Source organism: Nicotiana tabacum, chromosome 13 (assembly GCF_000715075.1).
Source record: "Nicotiana tabacum cultivar K326 chromosome 13, ASM71507v2, whole genome shotgun sequence".
Classification (NCBI taxonomy): domain Eukaryota; kingdom Viridiplantae; phylum Streptophyta; class Magnoliopsida; order Solanales; family Solanaceae; genus Nicotiana; species Nicotiana tabacum.
This window is the reverse complement of record NC_134092.1, coordinates 82,298,471-82,323,687: the sequence shown is the minus strand read 5'-3', so window position 1 is coordinate 82,323,687 and position 25,217 is coordinate 82,298,471. Positions and strand designations below refer to the sequence as shown.

General features: G+C 40.7%; 1 protein-coding gene across 1 annotated transcript; it reads right to left on the bottom strand.

Moving 5' to 3' along the window:
* Nucleotides 1-991: 991 nt before the first annotated feature.
* On the bottom strand, nt 992-1,594 carry LOC142168194 (uncharacterized). The gene is made up of 2 exons (XM_075228850.1): nt 1,408-1,594; nt 992-1,314 (listed from the first exon to the last, which is right to left on the bottom strand). Exons 1-2 carry the CDS (start codon nt 1,592-1,594, stop codon nt 992-994), a joined length of 510 nt encoding a protein of 169 aa, XP_075084951.1.
* Between the last annotated feature and the right edge of the window lie 23,623 nt (nt 1,595-25,217).

Below are 25,217 nucleotides of genomic sequence, written 5' to 3'. Positions count from 1 at the left end.
GCTCCTGGAAAATGAAGAAATCAGGGAAGAACATAACAACTCATCTCATTTTCTTTGTGAGCTTGGACACAGATAGAAGGTTATACTTGAAGTCAGGAATATGCATCACATTAGACACTATTAGGTCCTTAAGAATGGCAACAGACCCTATGTGACTAACATGAGCTACACTACCAGTAGGTAAGTGAACTTTTCCACCTTGGTTACCAATAACTTTGACATTAATCTTCAAGCTAGAATTATTTACCATATGACTTGAAGCCCCTGAATCTACAATCCATTTAGCCAGAATTTTAGTAATATCACCACATAATGGCATACCTGCTGCCATAGCAGAACCACTGCACTCAGGTTGCTTGCCTAGAAGTTGAAGAATCTGGTTGTACTGCTCTTGAGTAAATTGAGGGATTCCAGCTTAGAAGTTCTGACTTGCTTGTTGCACCTGTGAGACTCCTGCAAAGTTAGCAGTAGATCCTGCTTGTACAGGGCCAGTGGAAGTATCAGACATATAGTTGCCATCATTGGTCTGAGCATAATTAACTGTATTACCAAATTCACCCTTTATTTTTGACTTAAAATCTTGTGGATATCCATTCAGTTTGTAACAAGTCTCCCTAGTATGACCTTTGAAGTTGTAATAGTGACAATGTAGATTGTTTCTTATGGACCTATAGCCAGAAACTGAGTGATTTCCTGCTCCAGAATGACCATAACTAGCACCTGCATTCCCTTTGCTACTAAACAAGGTTGTCACCTCATTTCCCAAGAAGCTATGATTTTGCCTATGATTTTCTTTTGCATTCAGCTGAACTGGAGCTTCAGATGATGTTCCCTTATTACCGAACAAGATTGTACCTTCATTAACTTCAGAAACTTGAGAGGATTGGGACAGTGCTCTTCTGCTTTCTTCAGAAATAATCATTGAGTAAGCTTTGTTTATTGAAGGTCTAGGAGACATGTTCAAAATCTGATTGCTTGATTGAGAGTATGTCTAATTTAGACCTATGATAAACTGCAACAGCCTTTGGTACTCAAAGTGCTCAACATATTTCTTCGACTCTTCATAACCACACCCAGGGCAGGGCATAAGAGCATCAAACTCTGCCCACAACTCCTTCAATTTTGAGAAGTAAGCAGACACATATGACAATCCTTGAGCCAGAGTTGCAATTTGTTTATGCAGATATAACACTCTAGAACCATTAACTTTATCAAATGTCTCTTTGAGGTCCATCCCCACTTTGTGAGCACTCGAAGCATAGACCATGCCACTTAGCAATTCAGCACTCACAGAGTTCATAATCCACGATAGGACTATAGCATTACATTTTTCCCAGAGTTCATGAAGAATAGGAGGAAACTATTCTTTTGTATACCTTCCATCTACAAACCCTAGCTTACTCTTACCTAGCAGAGTAACGCGCATAGTACTATTCCACAAAGTGTAATTCTCAGGTCCTGTGAGCTTGACAGAGATGAGAGAACAACCTGGAGTATCACTCGGTTGCAGAAATAATGGATGATGTTGATCGATCACTGGTGCTACAGCTACAGCTTCGGGAGTCGATCCATTGTCCTCGTCAGTAATCGCCATTGTCAACAGAAATCTAGCTCACACAAATGTTGTACTCAACAGATACCAATTCCTCAAAATCGATCTAACCCTAATTATTTTTGGGAATCGAAGCGATTGATCAATTCGAATGAGTAATTAACATTGAAAATTAAGGAAGATGAATCTGGAGTTGAACTCGAGTGATATAGATCGTTAACTGAGGCTCTGATACCATGATGAACTCTAGATTCATCCCTCAGCTATGGCGATGGAAGCTAAGATGATGAAGAAGCAGATGAGAGCAAATGAGCAGTTATGCTCTATTTCTATTATGTCTCAACCAACGAATGAAAGTATATTTACATTTTATATTATTCTCACTACTTAACCACCTAACTCCTGCTAACTACCTACTAATCACAATACTAATTTATTACATATAATTAGTTGTACACAGCTGTCAATAGCATTTGATTCAACAGTATTTCTGAATCGGTTTAATGTTTATTTGTTTTAGTAAAAAATAGTTGGAATTGATCTTTCTGTGCAACAATTGTTTGGAACTGGAGCATTTGGATTTTGGAGCAACTTCATCAGCATCAGTACTTGCAACTTCTTTTGGAAATTCAATGTCTTTTGGCGGTAAGAACTTGAATATAACTAGATGATTTCAGTTTCTTAGTGATTTTGGAATCAGTATTTTTATGCTTTGTATTGGCAATGTTAAATTTCATGAGTCATGTTGAAGAGTCAATTAGAAAACTCAAAAGTTATTTCTACTTTTTTGAGCTATTTTTTCCGTGAATTTTGATAATATGGCCATAAAAATTCTTTCCTTTAACAAAAGGTAAACAATATCCGGTCGAGTTATATAGTACACATGGTATGCAATAAAAAACTTCAAATGTGGTTATTTATATTTATCAAATTTGATTGCGAAATTAGGAAAGAATTATGTAGGGATCTTTTTTTCTTTATCTTATTGCTAAGGAGTTCTTGTGGTGGCAGAAAAATTGGTAGGAAAAGGCTGTCCCGATAAAGTTACAGCTAAATTTAAGCAGATGCCTCCATCTTATTCTCTGACATTATTCCAATATTCAAAAGCTTTAAGAAGTTTAATGTTTTAAAATAATATGTTATTTTGGTTAATTACATCCATATCTCCAGAAAGTTTTTGCATTAGAAGCGTAGTGACTGTGAGCTTTAGTAATGTGCTTCAGTCATACAATAGTAGTTCTTGCTTGAGCTTCTATCAGCGTATAATGATAATGCTGCACTTTTCAAATTAATGATAGTGCTTTGTTTTATATATGATATTGTGTTTTGTGATTTAAGATCCTCACATTTTAGTAGGAAGAAACAAAAATTTATATTCTAGGAAATTCCTATTCCAGAGAAGCCAACATAGAGATGGGATTAGAGCTAAGTCGTGGGTGAAAGAGAGTGGGATTTATACTACACCATCAGTTTATCTTCCTTTCTTTTGTTTTTGTTTGCTTATATATTTAACTTTTTTCTTAATATTTTGACTGTTCAAGTGTAATTTTTTTCGTTCAATCTGTTGCTGAGATTTTTTAAAAGTTTTTGAGACATTTTAGTTGTTTAGTACTATATGCAATCTATTTATCTTCTTTTTCTTTATGATATGCCTTGATTTCTTTATTCTCTTCTTTATTTTCCTTTTGCATTATTTCGTTAACCAGAGAACTAATGCTAAAATTCCAATGATAACCTGCAGGGTCGAGATCATTGGAAAAACATTGTGCCCATCAATTTGAAAAGCTTAAAATTCTCAATTATTAGTCACAATTATTTAAACTCACCAAGAGCAACGTACCTCGAGCAGTGATGAATGCAATTCCGAAGATATCATTAGTTGTTTCACTCATGGAGTCATGTTCTATCAGTGGGAACAATTTTAAGCCTTCTTCCCCATTTGTACCAGTGTTGCTGAGGATCGTATGAATAAAATTTCGTAGTTTCCTCAATTTTTTTGTCCCTTTCTCAACTTTTCTATTTATCTTATTGTAAGATAAAAGTCTCAATTGTTATTACTCCAACCTTTTCTATCATGTATAGTGAAAAGTTTTAAAGTCTTCGCCAATATTTCATATCCCTGATAAGATTTTTCAAGTACTGGTCTGTTAATAAATTATTATGCTATTCTTTTTACCACTTTTCCTCATTATTTTCATTCCATTCATGTTTAAAAAACTCAAGTCACTATTAAAGAAACATCCATTTTCCCCCAAAAGTCAAAACCCCTATAATTCTCCTACACTAATGTATGTGCTGATAGTAAATGAATTTCATTATACTTAAAACTTTATTCTGTAGTTATTGTTGCTTGATGGAGTATGTTAGTAATGTAAATTTTATTGTTGAAATGAGGGCAGTTGGGACTATGACTATACTAGGAAGATTGATAAATTATTTTTATCAAATGGGATATTTATGATACTTCTATCCGGTCAAGAAGGAAATGCAAATTACTCTTAATAATAACCTATTACAGCTACTTCATTCTTTTATTCACCTGTTACGTTATTCCAAATTTTCTTCAGCATGGTCTTATAGACAATTAAAATTTTACTATGTTTAAATCCATAATAAATGTGGATTTTACCATATTTTGGTCCAACTAAATATTTTGGACTAGTATAATTGGGTTATTTATTTAAATCTAATTAAACTGATTTAAATAAAAGCCCAATACTACTGGACTAACCCATTTTATTGGTCTACCAAATGGATCGACCCATATAAAGCCCCAAGCCCAATGACCCATGAGGGTTTTCTTGGAGACTACTCCACCCCACACCTATATAAAAGGGTCACGGGAGAAAGCTAGAGGACAATCAAGTAAGCAGAAGGAAAGGCTAAAGAAGCTCTGAAGAATAGCATCAAGGTCTCCATCCACATCTGCAATCTTCGTCTGTGGTCAAATCCCAAAGGCGAACGCAAATCATAAGCGGGCGGCTTCAAATCTTCCGTTCGTGATAACCCAACAACAAATTCTGGTTCGTGACGACCTTCAAGTTGTTTGTGACGCACCACAAATTTCAAATCCGTCAAGTTCAAGATCAAGCTCTTAAGCTCTTGAATTATCGTTCGTGAGGAGAAGAATCAGAGGACTACATCTCTTTACACTACTAGAAATCCGGTAAAAACTAACCAAAAAAAACCGACCAATGTTGGCCGGTAATGGCCAATAACCGACCAAAATACGACCATTTACGTGTGAATGATATTTTAGGGATCGGAAAGGCATACCGACCAAAGTTGGTCGTAAATTACCGACCAACTTTGGTCGGTCAATTATATTCAAAAAAATAATATTGCAAAAAAACCGACCAAAGTTGGTCGGTATTTTAATTATGTAATCAAAAGATTCACCATATGGGAATCGAACCGGGGTGTGTACTGTGACAGGATATTATTGTACCACTAGACCATTGGTGCATTTTATTTTAAGACTGTCTTTTATTTGATTTATACTCTTTAATTATATTTTCGCACGAAAATAACCGACCAAAGTTGATCGGTTTTATTAAAAAGTAAAATTACCGACCAAAGTTGGTCGGTTTTTTAAATGACTGACCAAATTAACCGACCAATTTTGGTCGGTTTTTTTAATATGAATTTTTATTTATTTTAATTGAAAAACCGACCAAAGTTGGTCGGTTTCTTGAATTATAAATTCCGCGGGACTCAAAATAGTTTCCCGCATTTTTGCGCCAAAGAAAACCGACCAAAGTTGGTCGGATTCGTAAAAAAAATTAAAAAATAAATATTTCGAAAAACCGACCAACTTTGGTCGATTTTTTGACCGACCAAAGTTGGTCGGTCGACCTTGGTCGATTTTTGCCGAATTTCTAGTAGTGTTAGATTCGAGATATTCTAGAGATTGTAATCCCATCACTTAAAATTGAATATAATATTTATCGCTATATTTTTTGTCTTGATTATTATTTTTCAGGAATGAAATTTGGTTGTTACAAATTTAGGCACGCCTAGTGGGACGATCTCTACTTCTCATATCTTCTCTTCGAAGTTAAAGAACATCAAGATGGCCTCAATGAAAATCAACCCTATATCTGACTCCAAAAGCGGATTGGAAGTTGCCATGGAGATTGTTAGCCAAATCAAAAGAAGTAAAGCCGAAATAATAGGACAACAAGTGCTTGAAGTGCCATCCACAACTCATGTTTTTGGTTCATCTTCTCCAAAAGAAGTAGGATCATCTCCGTACATGCTATAAGAAGGGAACAACATCGCTGAGGTGGTCGAACAAACTTTGGTGCGATTCAGCCTTTCAAAAGAATGCCATCGCCAGTCCCACAATCCATTCATGCAGAAAGATGATGGTGTCTTGAGTAACGAACTTTCTCCAATCTCTCCTTGTGTCACTCTACAATCTGCTCTCTATCCAAGTGATGATCCATACCATTTTTCGTCCTCTCTGGTGGTCATGCAAACGATGATGATTGAAGCTTCTACCATAGAAGAACAACTTGTAAATTTGACAAAAGAAGTTGAAGACCTAAAAAAGTACATGAAATATCAAGATGATAAACTTTCCAAGTTGATGAATACGGTGGAGAGTATGACGGGGGAAGAATCAACCCAAGCACCTATGAAGCTTCCAGAAATTCAAGAAAAAAGAGAGTCCTCTGCAATGCTAGCAACAATGACCAAAGAGCTCCAAGTCTCTTCTGATGGACAGATTCATATTGAGCAATTAAAGGACTTCATCATAGGGGCCATCAAAGATAAAATTGAGTATTTGTGTAAAACATTCCTTACATACTCAAAGTCGTACACACAAAGGATTGATAACTTGAAGATGTCAATTGGATATCAACCTCCTAAGCTTCAACAATTCGACGGCAAAGGGAATCCCAAGAAACATGTTGCACACTTTGTCGAGACGTGCAGTGATGCTGGAACTTATGATGATCACCTTGTCAAGCAGTTTGTTCGATCTCTCAAAGGAAATGCTTTTGATTGGTACACATATCTTGAACCTGGTTCCACTGATAGTTGGGAGTAACTCGAGCAAAAATTCCCCAATCGCTTCTATAACACGAGGCGCATTGTGACCATGATTGCACTTACAAATGCCCGCCAACAGAAGGAGGAGCCAGTTATCGAATTCATCAATCGTTAGAGGAGTTTAAGTCTCAACTGCAAAGACCATCTTAGCGAAACTTCAGGCATCAAAATATGCATCCAAGGTATGCATTGGGCCCTTCGCTACATCTTGCAAGGAATAAAGCCTAAGACTTTTGAAGAGTTGGCCACCTGTGCACATGATATGGAATTGAGTATGTCTACAAATAGAGACCAAATATTTCTTGGCTTTGAGCCTCATGATGAAATAAAAGAAGAAGATGCTGAAAAAGGGGGCAAGTATTCATCCGAAGATGAAACTGAAGAGCCCATGCATGTTGCAACGCTCCTTGACTCATGAGCCTAAACTACATGTCATGACGCTCTTTGACGCATGAGCCTAAACTGCAAGTCATGACGCTCCTTGACGCATGAGCCTAAACTGCAAGTCATGGCGTTCCTTGACGCATGAGCCTAAACTACAAGTCATGACGTTCCTTGACGCATGAGTCTAAACTGCAAGTCATGACGCTCTTTGACGCATGAGCCTAAACTGCAAGTCATGACGCTCCTTAATGCATGAGCCTAAACTGCAAGTCATGACACTCTTTGACGCATAAGCCTAAACAGCAAGTCATGACGCTCCTTGATGCATGAGCCTAAACTGCAAGTCATGACGCTCTTTGACGCATGAGCCTAAACTAAAAGTCATGACACTCCTTGACACATGAGCCTAAACTGCATGTTGCAACGCTCCTTGTTGCATGAGCCTAAAATGCACATCAAAGCGCTCATCAATGCACGAGCCTAAACTGCAAGTTATGATGCTCCTTGGTACACGAGCTTAAACTGTATGTCACGAAACTCCTCTAATTCAAGCCAAATCTCTAACTTGCATAGCTCTTCAAATTAGAGAAAAGTCTTTAATGTGAAGCTCTTCAAATGGAGCAAAGTCTTCAAGTTTCAAAGCTCTTCAAATGGAGCAAAATCTTCAAGATGCAAAGCTCTTCAAATTGGAGCAGAGTCTTCAAGATGTAAAACTCTTCAAATTCGAGCAGAGTCTTCAAGATGTAAAGCTCTTCAAATTCGAGCAAAGTCTTCAAGTTGTAAAGCTCTTCAAATTCGAGCAAAGTCTTTGAGATACAAAGCTCTTCAAATTCAAGCAAAGTCTTCGAGTTGCAAAGCTCTTCAAATTAGAGAAAAGACTTCACATTATAAATCTCACCAAAATCGAGCAAAGTCTTTGAGATACAAATCTCTTCAGATTATGCAAGTCTTCGAGATGTAAAGGTACTCAAATTTGAGCAAAGTCTCCAAGTTGCTATGCTCCTTGTCTGCACGAGTATAAACTGCATACAAAAAAAAATCTTATACTTCTTTTGAACTACGTAATGATTTGATCCTCTTTGCGGAGGTACGTAGGCAACTTAGAATTTTGTTCTAAGTTCAGTCACACAAATAAATAAATAAAAAAGTTTACTTTATCACGATGACAAAGAGAAGCTGATGATGCTCTATTCCGAAGCTAGAAAGATAGAGCATTACATGTATCATTTCATCGAGTTATGAAAAGAATATTTTATGCGCTTCTTCTCCAATATGCAAGAAGAGCTTGTTCTACTCCAATGCTTGAAGGATGGAATGCTCCATAAAATTCTTCTCCAAATTGCAAGAAGACGTTGTTTTATGCTAAAACTTGGAGATTAGGACACTCCATAGATTTCTTCATCAAGTTTCAAGAAGAGGTTGTTCTACATCAAAACTTGAAGCATGAGACGCTCCATGGACTTCTCCAAACTGAACGAAGATATGGTTCGACACCAAAATCTTGAAGGTTGAGGCACTCCATGTAATTCATCGCCACAAGGTTGAAAGATGGGATGCCGCATGTGCTCGCCTATTAGGGATGGTATATGATCGCTCCAAACCTCCTTCTCGCCAAGTCGCAAGGAGGAGATGCATCATATGTATTTTTATCAAGCCGCAAGGAGGAGACGTGAAATATACTTCTTCGAGAGAGGTGGCATAACAATTAGTATCTCGCCGAAGTCACGCAATTGTAAAGAAGAGACACCAAGTGGTTCCCCGCCAATCATGTGGAAATCATTTTCGTCTTCTTGGACATATATTGAGACTGGTTGTGCTTATTTATAAACCTGCAAGATAAGAAAAAGAAGTGCAACCCACGGTGTTGGTAACACGACACTTCAATACGGATGGTGATCATTGTGACGTGCACTTCTCTGCCAAATCTTGAAGGATAGAATACCCCACAGATTGTTCCGTCAAAGATTGAAAAATAGGAAGCTCCATGAACTTCTTCACCAAGTTGAAAGAAGGGGTTATTCCATATCAGATCTTGAAAGATACAACTCTCCATGAACTTCTTCACCAAGTTGCAAGAAGGAGTTGTTCCGCGCCAAAGCTTGAAGGATAAGACGCTCCATGAACTTCTTCACCAAGTTGGAAGAAGGAGTTATCCCACGCCAAAGCTCGAAGGTGAGGGATGCTCCACGGACTTTCTAGAAAAAGGTTACAAACAGAAGTTTTCCACATAATTTTGTCACCAAAGCCACAAGGAGGAGGAGGCACCAATCTTTCTCTCGCCAAACCTGCAAAAAAAGAAAAAGAAGTATGCTACTCGAATAATCCTCCTAATTTCGGCCTTTGATTCAAAGATTTACTGTGACGGGATCAAAGAGGGTGGAATATCGAGCTCTGTACATATTGCATCTCTCAGAGTCTTCTTTTCAACGACACAAACGACTCTTGATTTGGACACTCCTACCTCGAGATATGACATTTTCACTGAGAGTGCACAAAGCTTTGAGATCAGCACGCTAGATGCATTGATCAACATCAAAAACTTAATTCCATCCGATCCAAAAGGTGTTTTGAGGTAAAATTTTGATATGTTGTATTACTTTGAGTCTAACATCAACAGAATCAAGCGACTTACAATTTCGACGTTCGTACAGCATGATACTAATTTTTTGGTGAAGGCGCGCAAAGCTGAAGGAGCCAGCTGGTCGGGACTCATCTTCTAATTTTTGAATAGTATTTGGGATGATCTAGGAGCTATCGGATTGTGATATTTATAAAATTCTAAGTTCGGCAAGTCTAGTTTTTATAACTATAAACCGCTTGTGATTCTGATATTCCTGCACCAAGCTATGAATCTTTCAGTGAAGGCGCGCAAAGCTGAAGAAAATCGAGCGTGGCAGAATCTGAAGCAAAGATTTAGAAAAACTCCTAAGACAGTATAGAGCGAATTTGGGCTTCAAATGTTTTATATGTTTCAGAACTCCATGTCTAGTATCGCAGAAATTATGTGGCCCATGTTTTCGATGCTCCTACACCATGATGCGACTTTTTCTTCCAAGGTGCGCAAAGCTGCGAGATCAGCAGATAGATGCGTACATCAACTTCAAATATTAGTTCCAGACGATCCAAAAGGAGTTTGACTGTGAAAATTTGATAAGCTGTAATCCTATGAATCTAGCATCCGTAGAATCAAGAGGACTGCAATTTGGACACTCGTACACCAGGTTATGTATCTTTTTGTGAAGGCACTCCAATATGAAAGATCAAACGTGGCAGCACCTGAAACAAAAATTAAAAACATTACCTAAGATGGTACATAAGGATTTTTGCTCTGGTTCTTGGAATTGCAGCCTTTCGTGTCTTATTTTAGAAAAATCAAGTGGCTCATTATTTGGAGTCTCCGATAATGAGATATGAACTTTTTCCAAAGACGTGCAAATCTGAGTAATATAAAACGGCAGATTACGAACTGAAGTTTAAGATATTACATGAGGAGGTACAGAATGTATTTTTCTCTGATTTTTCTTATATCCGTATTCCTACGAGTTTAACATCAAAAGGATCAAGCGACTTGTGTTTTTGATGCTCCTATGCCAACATACAAATTTTTCTTTTAAAGAGCACAAGCTGTAAATAGATGCCGAAGCAAAAGAACGAACTGCAGAAAACCTTCATGAAAAGTGCCCTAGGACCTCTTCTATTTATAGAAGTGTTAAGTCAGTTGTTGTTAGCTTGGTGAACAAGAACTTTCCTTTAAAAATAAAATTCGATTAGTAGTTGACTAGCAAGTCTTATATGAAAACTTGGAGACAAAATTCAAATTGGAGAAGAAGGTTGCTTGAATCGAAGGAGAGCTAACTTGTCCTAATGGGTTTGAAGTGGATTCTTAACAAATTCGGTAATCCACACCCATAAAGAGCTAGTTTCGAGCCGTATTATTTTTGAAATCTACTGCCTAGTTCCATGTTGATGGTGCAATGTGGATATTATTGTATTTAACAAAGAAAATTGACGTTACCAAATTCTTCTCAAAAATGGAGAGGAAAACAAGATGGTTCACCTTGGTATATCAGACAGTTTGGTTACGAGAGTCATAAAGGGACGCTGTCTTCACTTGTACTTCAAGTCTCCTCTTTGATTTTGGTAAGCCTACACTCCGACAAGCCTTGAAGTATGGGGCATTTGTAGACAGTTAAAATTTTACTAAGTTTAAATCCATAATAAATGTGAATTTTACCATATATTGGTCCAACGAAATATTTTGGACTAGTATAATTGGGTTATTTATTTAAATTTAATTAAACTGATTAAAATAAAAGTTCAATACTATTGGACCGACCTATTTTATTGGGCTACCAAATGGATCGACCCATATAAATTCCAATGACCCATGAGGGTTTTCTTGGTGGCTACTCCACCAAGTGTCTAAATAAAAAGGCCACATCCCTCATTTGAGGGAAGAAGAAATCACAAGGCTGAAAGTACAACAATCAAGTAAGCAGAAGGAAAGGCTAAAGAAGCTCTGAAGAATAGCATCCAGGTCTCCATCCACATCTGCAATCTTTGTTTGTGGTCAAATCCCAAAGGCGAACGCAAATCATAAGCGGGCGGCTTCAAATCTTCCGTTCGTGATAACCCAACAACAAATTCTGGTTCGTGACGACCTTCAAGTTGCTCGTGACGCACCACAAATTTGAAATTCGTCAAGTTCAAGATCAAGCTCTCAAGCTCTTGAGCCATTATTCGTGAGGAGAAGAATCAGAGGACTACATCTCTTTAGATTCGAGATATTCTAGAGATTGTAACCCCATTACTTGAAATTGAATATAATATTTGTCGTTATATTTCTTGTCTTGATTATTATTTTTCAGGATCGAAATTTAGTTGTTACAGTCTTATCTTTTTTGTTTTGCTGAAATTCTTGGTCTTCTCTAAGGATGCGAAACTTTGGTTCAAATTAATATTATTATAATTTCTGATGTTCTTTAAATCATACGTTCATGTTTAAGGTCACCAATGCCTTTGCTTTCACTTCAGAGTAGATGTTGCTTCTCCTACAAATTTAATGGAACTTCTTTTGTGAGGTTTGATGTTGTCTTTCTCCTTTTGTTTGAAGTCGTAATTTTTTAATATTTGAGTATTAGAAAAAGAAGTTTGTAAATTCAATGAAGTTTCTTATGACCGTGCGAAGCGCTAGTATCATAATAAATAATGTACTAGAAGGCCGAATGAGATGATTTTGTGAAAAACAAGTCGACAATATATCCAAGCAAAAAGTCACTTTATTGCACAACGTTAATATAAAGGACTTAAAATTTGAAAAATAAATAAATAAATAAAACTGCAGTCCCCAAGTATTTGGTATTTAGATCCAAAGCCAGATTTTGAATTTTCTGCAACCAGCTTAGGCGATACATAGCGACATGCTCCTCAATTTTAGCCAAACAAACCAATAAATAGTGCCCCCAAAGCACGTTTCCAAATGTAAAGATAGGGATGCCGACTTTACGATGCAAAAAACTTTTTAACTATTCCCTCCGATCCACAATAAGTGACCAATTTATCTTTTTATTTTGATCCAAAATAAATATCTATTTATATAATCAAGAAAAAATTCAATTTATTTTTTCAAAATTACCCTTATGTTTGTATCTCTAAAACGTCTTTTACTCCTCACATTAACTATGCTGCAACATTTAATTAAGGGTAGTTTTGTCACACTAACTATTTTTGTCTTGAATTTTGTATTTCCTTAATGGGTGTGCCCAAGGCAAATTGGTCACTTATTGTGGATCGGAAGGAGTATGAGATTACAAAAATTTGGAAAAAGCAAGACGGCTTGGAAAGGTACATTCATAAACCTAGATAAAACTATTTAGGCAAAATGGCCTCCAGGCTACCTAAATTTGCAGCTGTTTGTCAACCCGGTAATTGAACTTAAATTTTTTTCATTTGAACACCTTAACTTAACTATTTGTACATTAATAGATTCCTTTGACCGTTGACTATGATTATGTGGGGTCACGACCCAATTCCATCTTAGGTCGTGATGGCGCCCAACACCAATGTTAGGCAAGCCAACAATGATCAAACTAATGGTTTCTCATTTAAATAAATTACTAAGTGGATAACATTTCTTCATTTGTTTAAAAGATTTAGAAATTTGCAAAGGTGACATAATTAAACGGAAGCAAACTTGTACAAATCGTAATCATGTAAACAAATCCAAAATCGTAAGTCTACTAGTGTGTGTGCCAAGACCTGGGGTCACAAGTATGTGGGCAATCTAGTAGAATATACAAAAGAACACTAGCCTAATGTCTGAAATGAAATAGACAGATACAAAATAAAATATAAGGGAGACTCCAGCTGCTGCAGAACGGCTCGAAAGACCGCTCATCATGAAGTCTCGGGATGGGGATCAAATCTGCGCACCACACTGGTAACCAGATGCACCTGCCTCAGATCATGTACAATTAAGTACAGAAGTGTAGCGTTAGTACATAAATAATATGTACCTAGTAAGTATCTAGCCTAACCTCGAAGAAGTAGTAAAGAGGGGTCGACTCTGACACGTCATAGGGCCGCACCTGCGCCCTCGCTTCTGCGGACAAGGGTTCGCTTCTGCAGAATTCACTGGGCCAGCTGGGATCGCTTCTGCGGGTGGGTACCCGCTTTTGTGGTCCGGCCTTTGCAGAGGATGGGTCGCATCTGCGGAACCTGGGCTGCCCTCCTTTGGCCGCTTCTACGAGGCTTGACTCGCACCTGCGGCTGACCAAGCATAGGTGCGGTTTTGACAGATCAGGTGCATCAGTTGTTGCTCCAAATACTCATCTTAGTCCAAGTCTCGTCCGATTGACACTTGGGGTCCCCGGGGCCCCATCCGAACATACCAATAAGCTTGGAATCATAAAGCTAACTCACTCGAACTCTCGGAACGCCCGAAACAACACTAAAACTAAGCATCACACCCCAAAACCAATTGAATCAAACTTAAGAACTTCAAGTTTTTCAATTTATTTCCAATGCGCCGAAACATACTTAAACTACTCGGAATGACACCAAATTTTACGTGCAAGTCTTAAATGACATTACAGAACTATTCCTGATCTCGAAATTCCATTTGGACCTCGATAACACCAAAACTCGCTCCAAACCAAATTTAAAGAACTTTTAAAACCTTCAAGAACCAACTTTCACTATTAGGCACCTAAACGCTCCCGGGTCATTCAAAACCCGATTCGAACATACGCCCAAGTCCGAACTCATCATACGAACCTATTGGAACCATCAAATCCCGAATCTAAGGTCGTTTACTCAAAATGTTGACCGAAGTCAAACTTGGCCTTTTAAGCCAACCTTAAGGAACCAAGTGTTCCGATTTCAACCCAAACCCTTCCAAATCCCGAACTAACCATTCCCGCAAGTCATAAAACAGTAAAAGCATGCACAGGAAGTCTTATTTAGGGGAACGGGGTTCTAGAAAGCAAAACAACCGGTAGGGTCGTTACATTCTCCACCTCTTAAACAAACATTCGTCCTCGAACGGGTTTAGAATCATACCTGAAGTGCTGAATAAGTGTGGATATCTGCTCCGCATGTCCTCCTCGGACTCCCAGGTCGCCTCCTCTACTGGTTGGACCCTCCACTAGACCTTTACTACGGAAATACTCTTGGATCTCAACTGGCGATCCTGTCTAGCAACAATGGCAATTGGCTCCTCCTCATAACCCAAGCTCTCATCTAGCTGAATAGTGCTGAAGTTTAACACATGTGACAAGTCGGCATGATACCTCCGGAGCATAGACACATGAAAAACTGGGTGAACCCCTGATAGGCTGGGAGGTAAATCAAGCTCATAAGCAACCTCCCCAACCCGCCTCAATACCTCAAATGGGCCTATAAACCTTGGGCTCAACTTGCCTTTCTTCCCGAATCTCATAATGCCCTTCATCGGCGAGACTTTCAAGAGAACCTTCTCGCCTACCATAAATGATACACCACGCGCCTTCTGATCCGCGTAACTCTTATGTCTGGACTGCGCCGTGCGAAGTCGCTCCTGAATCAACTTTACCTTTTCCAAGGCATCCTTCACCAAATCAGTACCATATAACTTAGCCTCGACGTGCTCAAACCACCCAATAGGAGAACGACATCACCGATCATATAAAGCCTTAAATGGAGCCATCTCGATGCTGGACTGATAACTGTTGTTGTAAGCAAACTCAACCAAAGGCAAGAACTGATCCCACTGTCCCACAAAGTCAATCACACATGCTCAGAGCATGTCCTCCGAGATCTGGACTGTCCGCTTTGACTGCCCATCGGTCTGTGGATGAAACGCAGTGCTAAGCTCTACACGGGTCCCCAACTCACTCTATACGGCTCTCCAGAAATACAAAGTGAACTGAGGGCCTCTATCTGATATGACGGAAACAGGCACACCGTGCAACCGAACTATCTCCCAAATATAAATCTGGGCCAACCTCTCTGGAGTATATGTAGTTGCAACTGAAATGAAGTGTGCTGACTTGGTCAACCTTTCAACAACGACCCAAACTGCATCAAACTTCTGCAAGGTTCGCGACAACCCAACTACGAAGTCCATAGTAATGCGTTCCCATTTTCACTCTGGTATAGTCATCTTCTAGAGTAAGCCACCTGGCTTCTGGTGTTCATACTTGACCTGCTGGCAATTTAGGCACCTAACTACATACTCAACTATGTATTTATTCATCCGCCGCCAACAATAATGCTGTCTCAGGTCCTGATACATCTTCGTAGTACCTGGATGAATGGAATATCTAGAATTATGTGCCTCCTCTAGGATCCTCTCCCCCAAGCCATCGACATTAGGAACACATAGACAACCCTGGAGTCGCAGGATACCATCCTCACCAATAGAAAACTCTTTGGCAACACCTTATAGTACCGTCTCCTTGAGAACTTCCAAGTGCGGATCATCAAACTGTCAAGCCTTGATCTACTCCAATAGTGAAGACTGGGCAACAACACATGCAAGAACTCAGCTGGGCTCTGAAATATCCAACCTCACAAGTCTGTTAGCCAAGGACTGAATGTCCAAAGCTAGTGGCCTCTCCTCTGCTGAAATGAATGCCAAGCTACCCATGCTCTCTGCCTTCCTGCTCAAGGCATCCGCGACTACATTCGCCTTGCCCGGATGATAAATAATAGCGATGTCATAGTCCTTCAGTAACTCAAGCCATCTACGCTGCCTTAAATTGAGATCCGTTTGCTTGAACAAGGGTTGCAAACTGCGGTGATCAGTGTAAACTTCATAAGGCACCCTATATAGATAATACCTCCAGATCTTAAGAGAATGAACAATCGCAGCCAACTCCAAATCGTGCACAGGATAATTCTTCTCATGGGGCTTCAGCTGACGTTAAGCATATGCAATAACTCGCCCCTCCTGCATCAATACACAACCCAAGCCAACGCGTGAAGCATCACAATACACCGTATACATCCTCGAACCGAAAGGCAACACTAGAACTGGTGCTGTAGTCAAAGCTGTCTTGAGCTTTTGAAAGCTCGCCGCACAATCATTGGTCCAATGGAACGGAGCACCCTTCCGGGTCAATCTAGTCAAAGGCGCTGCAATGGATGAGAAGCCCTCCACAAATCGGCGATAATAACCTGCTAGCCCCAAGAAACTCCTGATCTTAGTCTCCGAAGTTGGATGAGGCCAACTCTGAACCGCCTCAATGTTCTTGGGATCCACCTTAATATCCTCGTCTGATACCACATGCCCCAAGAATTCCACAGAATCTAACCAAAACTCACATTTGGAGAACTTAGCATATAGCTTCTGTTCCCTCAAGGTCTGAAGCACCTCTCTCAAATGGTGCTCATGCTCCTCCATGCTACGTGAGTAAATCAAGATGTCATCAATGAAGACAATAACAAAGGAATTGATATAAGTCCTGAACACCCTGTTCATCAAATCCATAAATGTCGCTGGGGCATTAGTCAGGCCGAAGGACATCACTAGAAACTCATAATGGCCATATTTAGTACGGAAGGCAGTCTTCGGAACATCTGAGTCCCGAATCTTTAACTGATGGTATCTCGATCTCAAGTCGATCTTAGAAAACACTCTAGCACCCTGCAACTGGTCAAACAAACCATCAGTATGTGGCAACAAGTACTTGTTCTTAATGGTGACTTTTTTCAACTAGCGGTAATCAATGCACATCCGCATAGTCCCATCCTTCTTCTTCATAAATAATACTGGTGCACCCCAAGGTGATATACTCGGCCTGACAAACCCTTTCGCTAGCAACTCCTCAAGTTGTTCCTTCCACTCCTTCAATTTATTCGGATCCATACGATATGGTGGAATGGATATAGGCTGAGTGCCTGGAGCCAAGTCAATACAGAAATCAATATCATGATCTGGTGGCATGCTTGGAAAGTCGGAAGGAAATACATCGGCGAACTCCAAGACTACTGGCACTGAATCAATCGTCGGAGATTCTGCAGTGGTATCCCGAACATAGGCTAGATAAGCCAAACAACCCTTCTTGACCAAATGTCGAGCCTTGAGAAAAGAGATAACCCGACTAGATGTACTGACAGACGAACCCTTCCATTCCAATCTAGGCAACTTTAGCATTGCTAAGGTAACAGTCTTGGCATGGAAATCAAGGATGGCGTGATATGGGGATAACCAGTCCATGCCTAGAATGACCTCAAAGTCGGTCATATCAAGTAACAGAAGGTCCGCTCTAGTATCGTAACCACATAATGTGACCACACAAGACTGATAGATCTGATCCATAACCACAAAATCGCCCACAGGAGTGGACACATATACATGAGTACCTAAGGACTCGCGAGGAATATCCCGGAAATGGGCAAACAGAGGCAATACATGTGAATAGGTGGATCCTGGATCAAATAACACCGAAGCATCCCTACCGCAGACAGAAATAATACCTGTGATCACGGCATCTGAGGCCACTACATCTGGTCTGGCCGGAAAATCATAGAATCTAGCTGGAGCGCCGGTTGGCTGGCCTCCACCTGACTGAACAATAGATGGCTCACCTCCCCCTACCTAGCCTCCACCTCTAGGACGGCCCGTACCCATCTGTCCCCCACCTCTGGGCTATCGGACGGCTGGTGGCGCAATCATGGGCTGATGACCCTGCTATACTGCCTTGCCTCGAAGTCTGGGACAAGTTCTCTTCATGTGACCCGAATCTCCACACTCGTAACAACCTCTCGATACCATAGATTGCTGCCCCGAAGTCTGGTCCTGATGGCCTGAATACCCACTAGAAGGACCCTGGATGGCTGGTGAGCGGTATGAACTCTCCAGCATGGCACTAAAATAGGCACTGGAAGGACCCTGATGAGCTGGTGGGCGATAAGAACTCTCTAGCATAGAACTAAAATAGGGTCGCGCTGGAGCACCCCGAGAAGGTGTTGGTGCTAGATATGTGGGCCTGCTAGGCTGACCCCTCCCAAAATGACCTCTGCCCCTAGCCGGGGCACCTCTAAACTCTCCAGAGAAATGGGTCCTCTTGTCCTGCTGCATATGCTTTCTACCCCTCTGGTGGAAGCCCTGAATCCTCCGAACAATCTCCACTACTAGATGATAATCAGCACCCATCTCAACCTCCCGGGCCATACTAGCCCGAATACCAGGGTACAACCTCGCATCAAATCTTTGCACTCTCTCTGCGTTGGTAGGAAGTATCATAAGTGTGTGACAAGACAACTCAGATAATCTTGCCTCATAATCGGTCACCGACATCTGACCCTACTCGAGCTGCTCGAACTGACCTCGCAACTCTTCCCTCTAAGAGGGTGGAATATACCTATCCAAGAAAAGTTGTGTAAACTGGTCCCAAGTCATGGGAGGAGAACCCGCTGGTCTGCCGAGAAGATAAGCCTGCCACCATCTACGGGCCCTGCCCTCCAGCTGGAAAATAGTGAAATCCGCCCCATGGGACTCCAATATCCTTATGTTGTGCAGTCTGTCCCTGCACCAATCAATGAAGTCATGGGATCCTTATGACGCTCACCCTGAAGATAGTACGGTGTAGCCTAGTCCATCTGTCCAATAGCTTCTGCAGATCGCCGTCCGCAACTGGTCTAGGCTCAGGTGCAACTGCTGTAACTGGTTGGGCTCCTCCCACGGGTAGTGTACCCAGAGTCTGATATACTGCAGCTGCATGCCCCAGAGCCTGGGAAGTAGGGGTCTACGCTCCCTCTCCCGCCTAAGATGTGGCTGGGTCTGCTGGAAATAATCCGGCCTAAGTCATAGTGTCCATGAATCGCAGCATACGGCCCATGACCTCCTGAAAACCCGGTGCTGACATGAAATCTACTGGATCCTCCACTGGATCCGCTGGTGGTGCTACCGGGGTAGCTCTGGGACGCACTCATCCCCTACCTCGGGCCGGTGCCCTCCCCCGGCCTCTGCCTCGACCTCTAGCAACGGGGGAGCAGCTCCTCCCGGGTCTTGAATGTCCGCCGTACGCGTCCTTACCATCTGTGAGAGAATTAGAGAAAAGGTTTTAGTATACCACCAACGGCACGATAGGAGATGAATAAAGAGTAGTTTTCTAACACCCTATAGCCTCTCGAAGATAAGTACGGACGTCTCCGCACCGATCCACAAAACCCTACTAGGTCTGCCTATAACTTTCGAGACCTATGTGAACCTAGTGCTCTGATACCATGTTGTCACGATCCAATTCCATCTGATGTCGTGATTGCGCCCAACACCATTGTTAGGCAAGCCAAAACTAATCAAACTAATGGTTTCCCGTTTAAATAAATTACTAAGTGGATAACATTTCCTCATTTGTTTAAAAGATTTAGAAATTTGCAAAGGTGACATAATTAAACGGAAGAAAACGAGTACAAATCATAATCATGTAAACAATTCCAAAATCGTAAGTCTACTAGTGTGTGTGCCAAGACCTGGGGTCACAAGTATGTGGGCAATCTAGTAGAATATAAAAAAGAACACTAGCGTATTGTTTGAAAAGAAATAGACAAAAACAAAATAAAACATAAGGGGGACTCCAGCTGCTGCAGAACGGCTCGGAAGACAGCTCACCGTGAAGTCTCGAGATGGGGATCAAATCTGTGCACCAGACTGGTAACCAGATGCACCTGCCTCAGATCCTGTACAATTAAGTACAGAAGTGTAGCATGAGTACATAAATAATATATACCCATTAAGTATCTAGCCTAACCTCGAAGAAATAGTGACGAGGGATCGACTCCACCACTTACTAGGGCCAATAACATCATAATATGAAATTCTAATTAAGGATGACATACAACAATTAGACTCGGAACAAGAAATAACTGAGCATGTCTTTAGAAATATTTAAGAGCTTGAACCACTTCCTTCCTTTAAAACATATAATCATACAAACAATGAATTTATACCGATTATGAAAGGAACTTCTAGTTTTATTATCACACACGAATACCACCGAGGACATTCGGCCCGATCCAACATAAATGTAAATTGTGCATTACCGAGGGTCGAACGACGCGAATCATAGATGCATCTATTACCCCGCTCGCGAATCATACATGCGACGCGGTCAAATATAAATTTATCAATAAATCATAACCCTTCCTTGATTCTTTTCGAAATAAAGACAATTCGACTTGAAGCTTTTAAATCCTAAAAAATCCTTAATTCAGTTCCAGTTGAAACAGTTAACAAATATGATCAAATAACGATGTCCACAAGCATGGTGTAAACCTAAAACTACCCGGACATAAATAGGAATAGTAGCTACGTACGGACTCTCATCACTTCGTGCGTACGTAGCCCCCACAAATAATAACACATACTAATTAAGTTCACCTATGAGGTAAGTTCCCTCTCACAAGGTTAGAAAAGAGATTTACCTTGTCTTAAAGCTTACTTCCCAATTCAAGAATATGCTCAAACCTCCAAATTTAATGCCAAACGACTCGGAACTAGCCAAACATAATATAAATCGATCAATCTATTTCTCAAAAGTTCATATCTCCACTATTAAAGTGATTACCCAACCAAAATTGCAAGATTCCTAAAATTCACCCCCGGGCCCACACGCCCGGATTCCGAAAACGTTTGAAGAAAGTTGTTACCCATAACCTTAGGAACATAATATATGATTTTCACTAAGTTTCATAATCATTTCGTAGTAAAATCGCATTTTTATTAAACCCTAGTTTTTTTTTTTTAAATCTCAACCCATGATTTCTACCAATTTTCATGTGGAAATCTGCCCATAATATATGTACTAAACTCATATTTAGAAGGAATTACTTACCTCACAAAGCTAGGTCGAAATCCCCTCCTTAGAAGCTCTCAAATTGCCCAAGAGTGGAAGAAAATGTGATAAAAATGGTCCTAACGCGTAATAAATGCGGCTCACTACCTCCAGCGGTTTTCGCACCTACAGTCATAGGGCCGCATCTGCACCCTCGCGTCTGCGGACAAGGGTTCGCTTCTGCGGAATTCACAGGGCCGGCTAGGATCGCTTCTGCGGAAGGGTACCCGCTTCTGCGATCCCGCTTTTGCGGTCCCGCTTTTGCGGAGGATGGGCCGCATCCGCGGAACCTGGGCTGCCCTTTTTTGGCCACTTCTGTGAGGCTTGGCCCACACCTGCGAGCTCGCACTTGCGGTTGACCAAGTGCAGGTGCAGTTTTGACAGATCTGGTGCATCAGTTGTTGCTCCAAATACTCATCTTGGTCCGAGCCTCGTCCGATTGACACTCGGGGCCCCCGGGGCCCCGCCCGAACATACCAACAAGCTTGACATCATAAAGCAAACTCACTCGAACTCTCGGAACGCCCGAAACAACAATAAAACTATGAATCGCACCCCAAAACAAATTGAATCAAACTTAAGAACTTCAAGTTCTTCAATTTACTTCCAATGCGCCAAAACGTACTTAAACTACTCGTAATGACACCAAATTTTATGTACAAGTCTTAAATGGCATTACGGAACTATTTCCGATCTCGGAATTCTGTTTGGACCTTGATAACACCAAAACCCGCTCCAAACCAAATTCAAAGAACTTTTAAAACCTTCAAGAACCAACTTTCACTATTAGGCGCCGAAACGCTCCCGGGTGATCCAAAACCCGATCCTTAACATACGCCCAAGTCTGAAATTGTAACGACCCGACCGATTGTTTTACTTTATAGAACCCGTTCCCCTAAATAAGACATCCCGTACATGCTTTTACTGTTTTATGACTTGCAGGGATGGTTGGTTCGGGATTTGGAAGAGTCTAGGTTGGACTCGGAACCCTTGGTTCCTTAAGGTTAACTTAAAGGGCCAAGTTTGACTTCGGTCAACATTTTTATTAAACGACCTCGAAATCAGGATTTGACGGTTCCAATAGGTTCGTATGATGATTTCGGACTTGGGCGTATGTTCGAATCGGGTTTTGGATGACCCGGGAGCGTTTCGGCACCAAATAGTGAAAGTTGGTTCTTGAAAGTTTTAAAAAGTTCTTTAAATTTGGCTTGGAATGGGTTTTGGTGATATCAAGGTACAAATGGAATTTAGAGACCGGGAATAGTTCCGTAATGTCATTTAACACTTGCACGTAAAATTTGGTGTCAATTTGAGTAGTCTAAGTATGATTCGACGTGTTCGGATTGATTTAGAAACTTGAAGTTCAAAGTTTGATCCAAATGGAATTTCGAGACCGGGAAGAGTTCGAGTAGGTCCGTATTATGATTACAGACTTGTTGGTTCCTTGGGACGGGGTCCCGAGGGGCTCGGGTGTGTTTCGGACCGCCCGAAGCTAAATATGAGAAACCAGATTTTCCAATTCTAGTTTCCTTGTTCGCATTCGCGAGAGGGCCATCGCATTCGCGAAAAAGGATTTGGGGTAGTGGGAAAATTTCCCTTCGCGTTCACGGTCAGGCTCACGCATTCACAAAGCCATGTGAGCCTAGGCCTTCGCATTTGCGAACCCCACTCGTGTTCGCATGGGGGAAATGGGGCCAGGGAGGGCCAGTGAACTTTGCTATTCGCGTTCGCAAAAGAGCTGTCGCATTCGCGATGCTCAGTCAACGTAGGCCTTCGCGAACACGAGGCTTCTTCCGCGTTCACGAAGAAGAGCGTCACAACTGGGCAGAAGCTTGTTTTAAATACGGGACTTAGGCATTTTTCGACCATTTTTCACACACTTGGGCGATTTTAGAGCTTCAAAAAGGGAGATTTCAACCTAGATATTCAGGGTAAGTAAATCCTACCTAATGTGAGTTTAATATATAGATTATGGGTAGATTTTAACATGTAAATTTGTAGAATTCATGGGTTAGATGGAAAACCTAGGTTTTTGATAAAAATGAGATTTAACCACGAAATTTGGTATGAAATTTAGTAAAAGTCATATATTTATTTCCTAAGGGTATGGGTAACAACTTTCTTTAAACATTTTTGGAATCCGAGCATGTGGGCCCGGGGGTGAATTTTCGGAATCTTGCAATTTAGGTTGGGTAATCACTTAAATGGCGGAATTATGAACCTTTGAGCATAGATTGATTAGTTTATGCAATGTTTGACTAGCTTCGAGTCGTTTGGCATCAAATTTGGAGGTTTGAGCGCGTTCTTGAATTGGGAAGTAGGCTTTGATACGAGGTAAGTCTCCTTTCTAACATTGTAAGAGGGAATTAATCCCATAGGTGAATTAAATAAATTTTTGTACCTAATTGTGGGGGCTACGTACGTACGAGGTAACGCGAGTCCGTACGTAGCTACTATTATACTATTGTTCGGGTAGTTTAGGACCCGTATCATGCTATACTTGGAATGTTTGTGCCCTTCCTTGCTAATATAATCACTTAGTCATGATAGAAATTGATAAAAGAATTGTATAAGGTTAAATTCACTTACTTGAAGGTTTGTATGAGATACTTGACTGTAAATGAGAAACTTGTGCTTTCTTAAAAATAATTGTTATTTGTGGATTGGGCCGAGCGCCTCGGCAGTAAAAGATGCATCTATTGTTCGCGTCGTTCGACCCTCCGACAGTGCACAGTTTAAATATTTTTGTTGGATCGGGCCATACGACCTTGGCATAACTGGGCATGTTAATTATTTGGAACTCTCCGTGATTTATACTGCTTAAATGCCTTGAAATGCAAGTGGTTAAATGATATGACCGAAATTGAAATTTTAAATTTATGAAAGAAGTACTTATCTCTTCCTGTTATTGAACTGTCAGAATTATTCATGATATCTATACTTAGCATAACACTTTAATTACATTATTATTGGCCCTAGTAAGTGTCAAGTCGACCCCTCGTCACTACTTTTTCGAGGTTAGGCGGGATACTTACTGGGTACATATTGTTTATGTACTCATACTATGCTTCTGTACTTAATTGTACAGGATCTAAGGCTAGTGCATCTAGTTACCCGCCCGACGCGCATACCTGATCTTGGACCGAAACTTCATGGTGAGCTGCCCCTTCTGAGCTATTCAGTAGCATGCCGGAGTTTTTCTTTTATTTTTATCTGTCTATTCTGTTTTAGACAGTAGGATAGTCATCTTTTGTATATTCTACTAGTTGCCCACACACTTGTGACACCAGATCTTGGCACGTATTAGTATATTTTGATTTTTTGGTTGTAATTCAATAGTTATAGCTACTTTTAGATGTTTCGTTTGTTTGCCTTAAAAATTCTTTATTTATCAAATGCTTTAAAAGTAAGTAAAGCTAAATGTTAGAATTGCTTAATAAACAAAAATGGGAAATCACTAAGTTGGTCACTGTTGGCTTGTCCAGCAATGGGGTTGGACGCCATCATGGCCTGACATGGAGTTGGGTCGTGACAACATGATATCAGAGCACTAGGTTCACGTAGGTCTCACAAGTTATGAGCAGGCCTAGTAGAGTCTTGCGGATCGGTGCGGAGATGTCCGTATTTATCTTCGAGGGGCTTTGGGGTGTTAAGAAACTACTCATTATTCATCTCCTATCGTGCAATTGATGGTATACTAAATTTCCTTCTTCTACTCTCCCACGATGGTGAAGACGCATACCGCGGACATTCCAGACCCGGGAGGAGCTGCTCCCCCCGTTGCTAGAGGCCGAGGTAGAGGCCGGGGGAGGGCACCGGCTTGAGGTAGGGGACGAGTGTTGATACCCAATTTTGCCCTCATATTTTTCAAATGATATATATACTTTCAAAACATCATTTTTTGC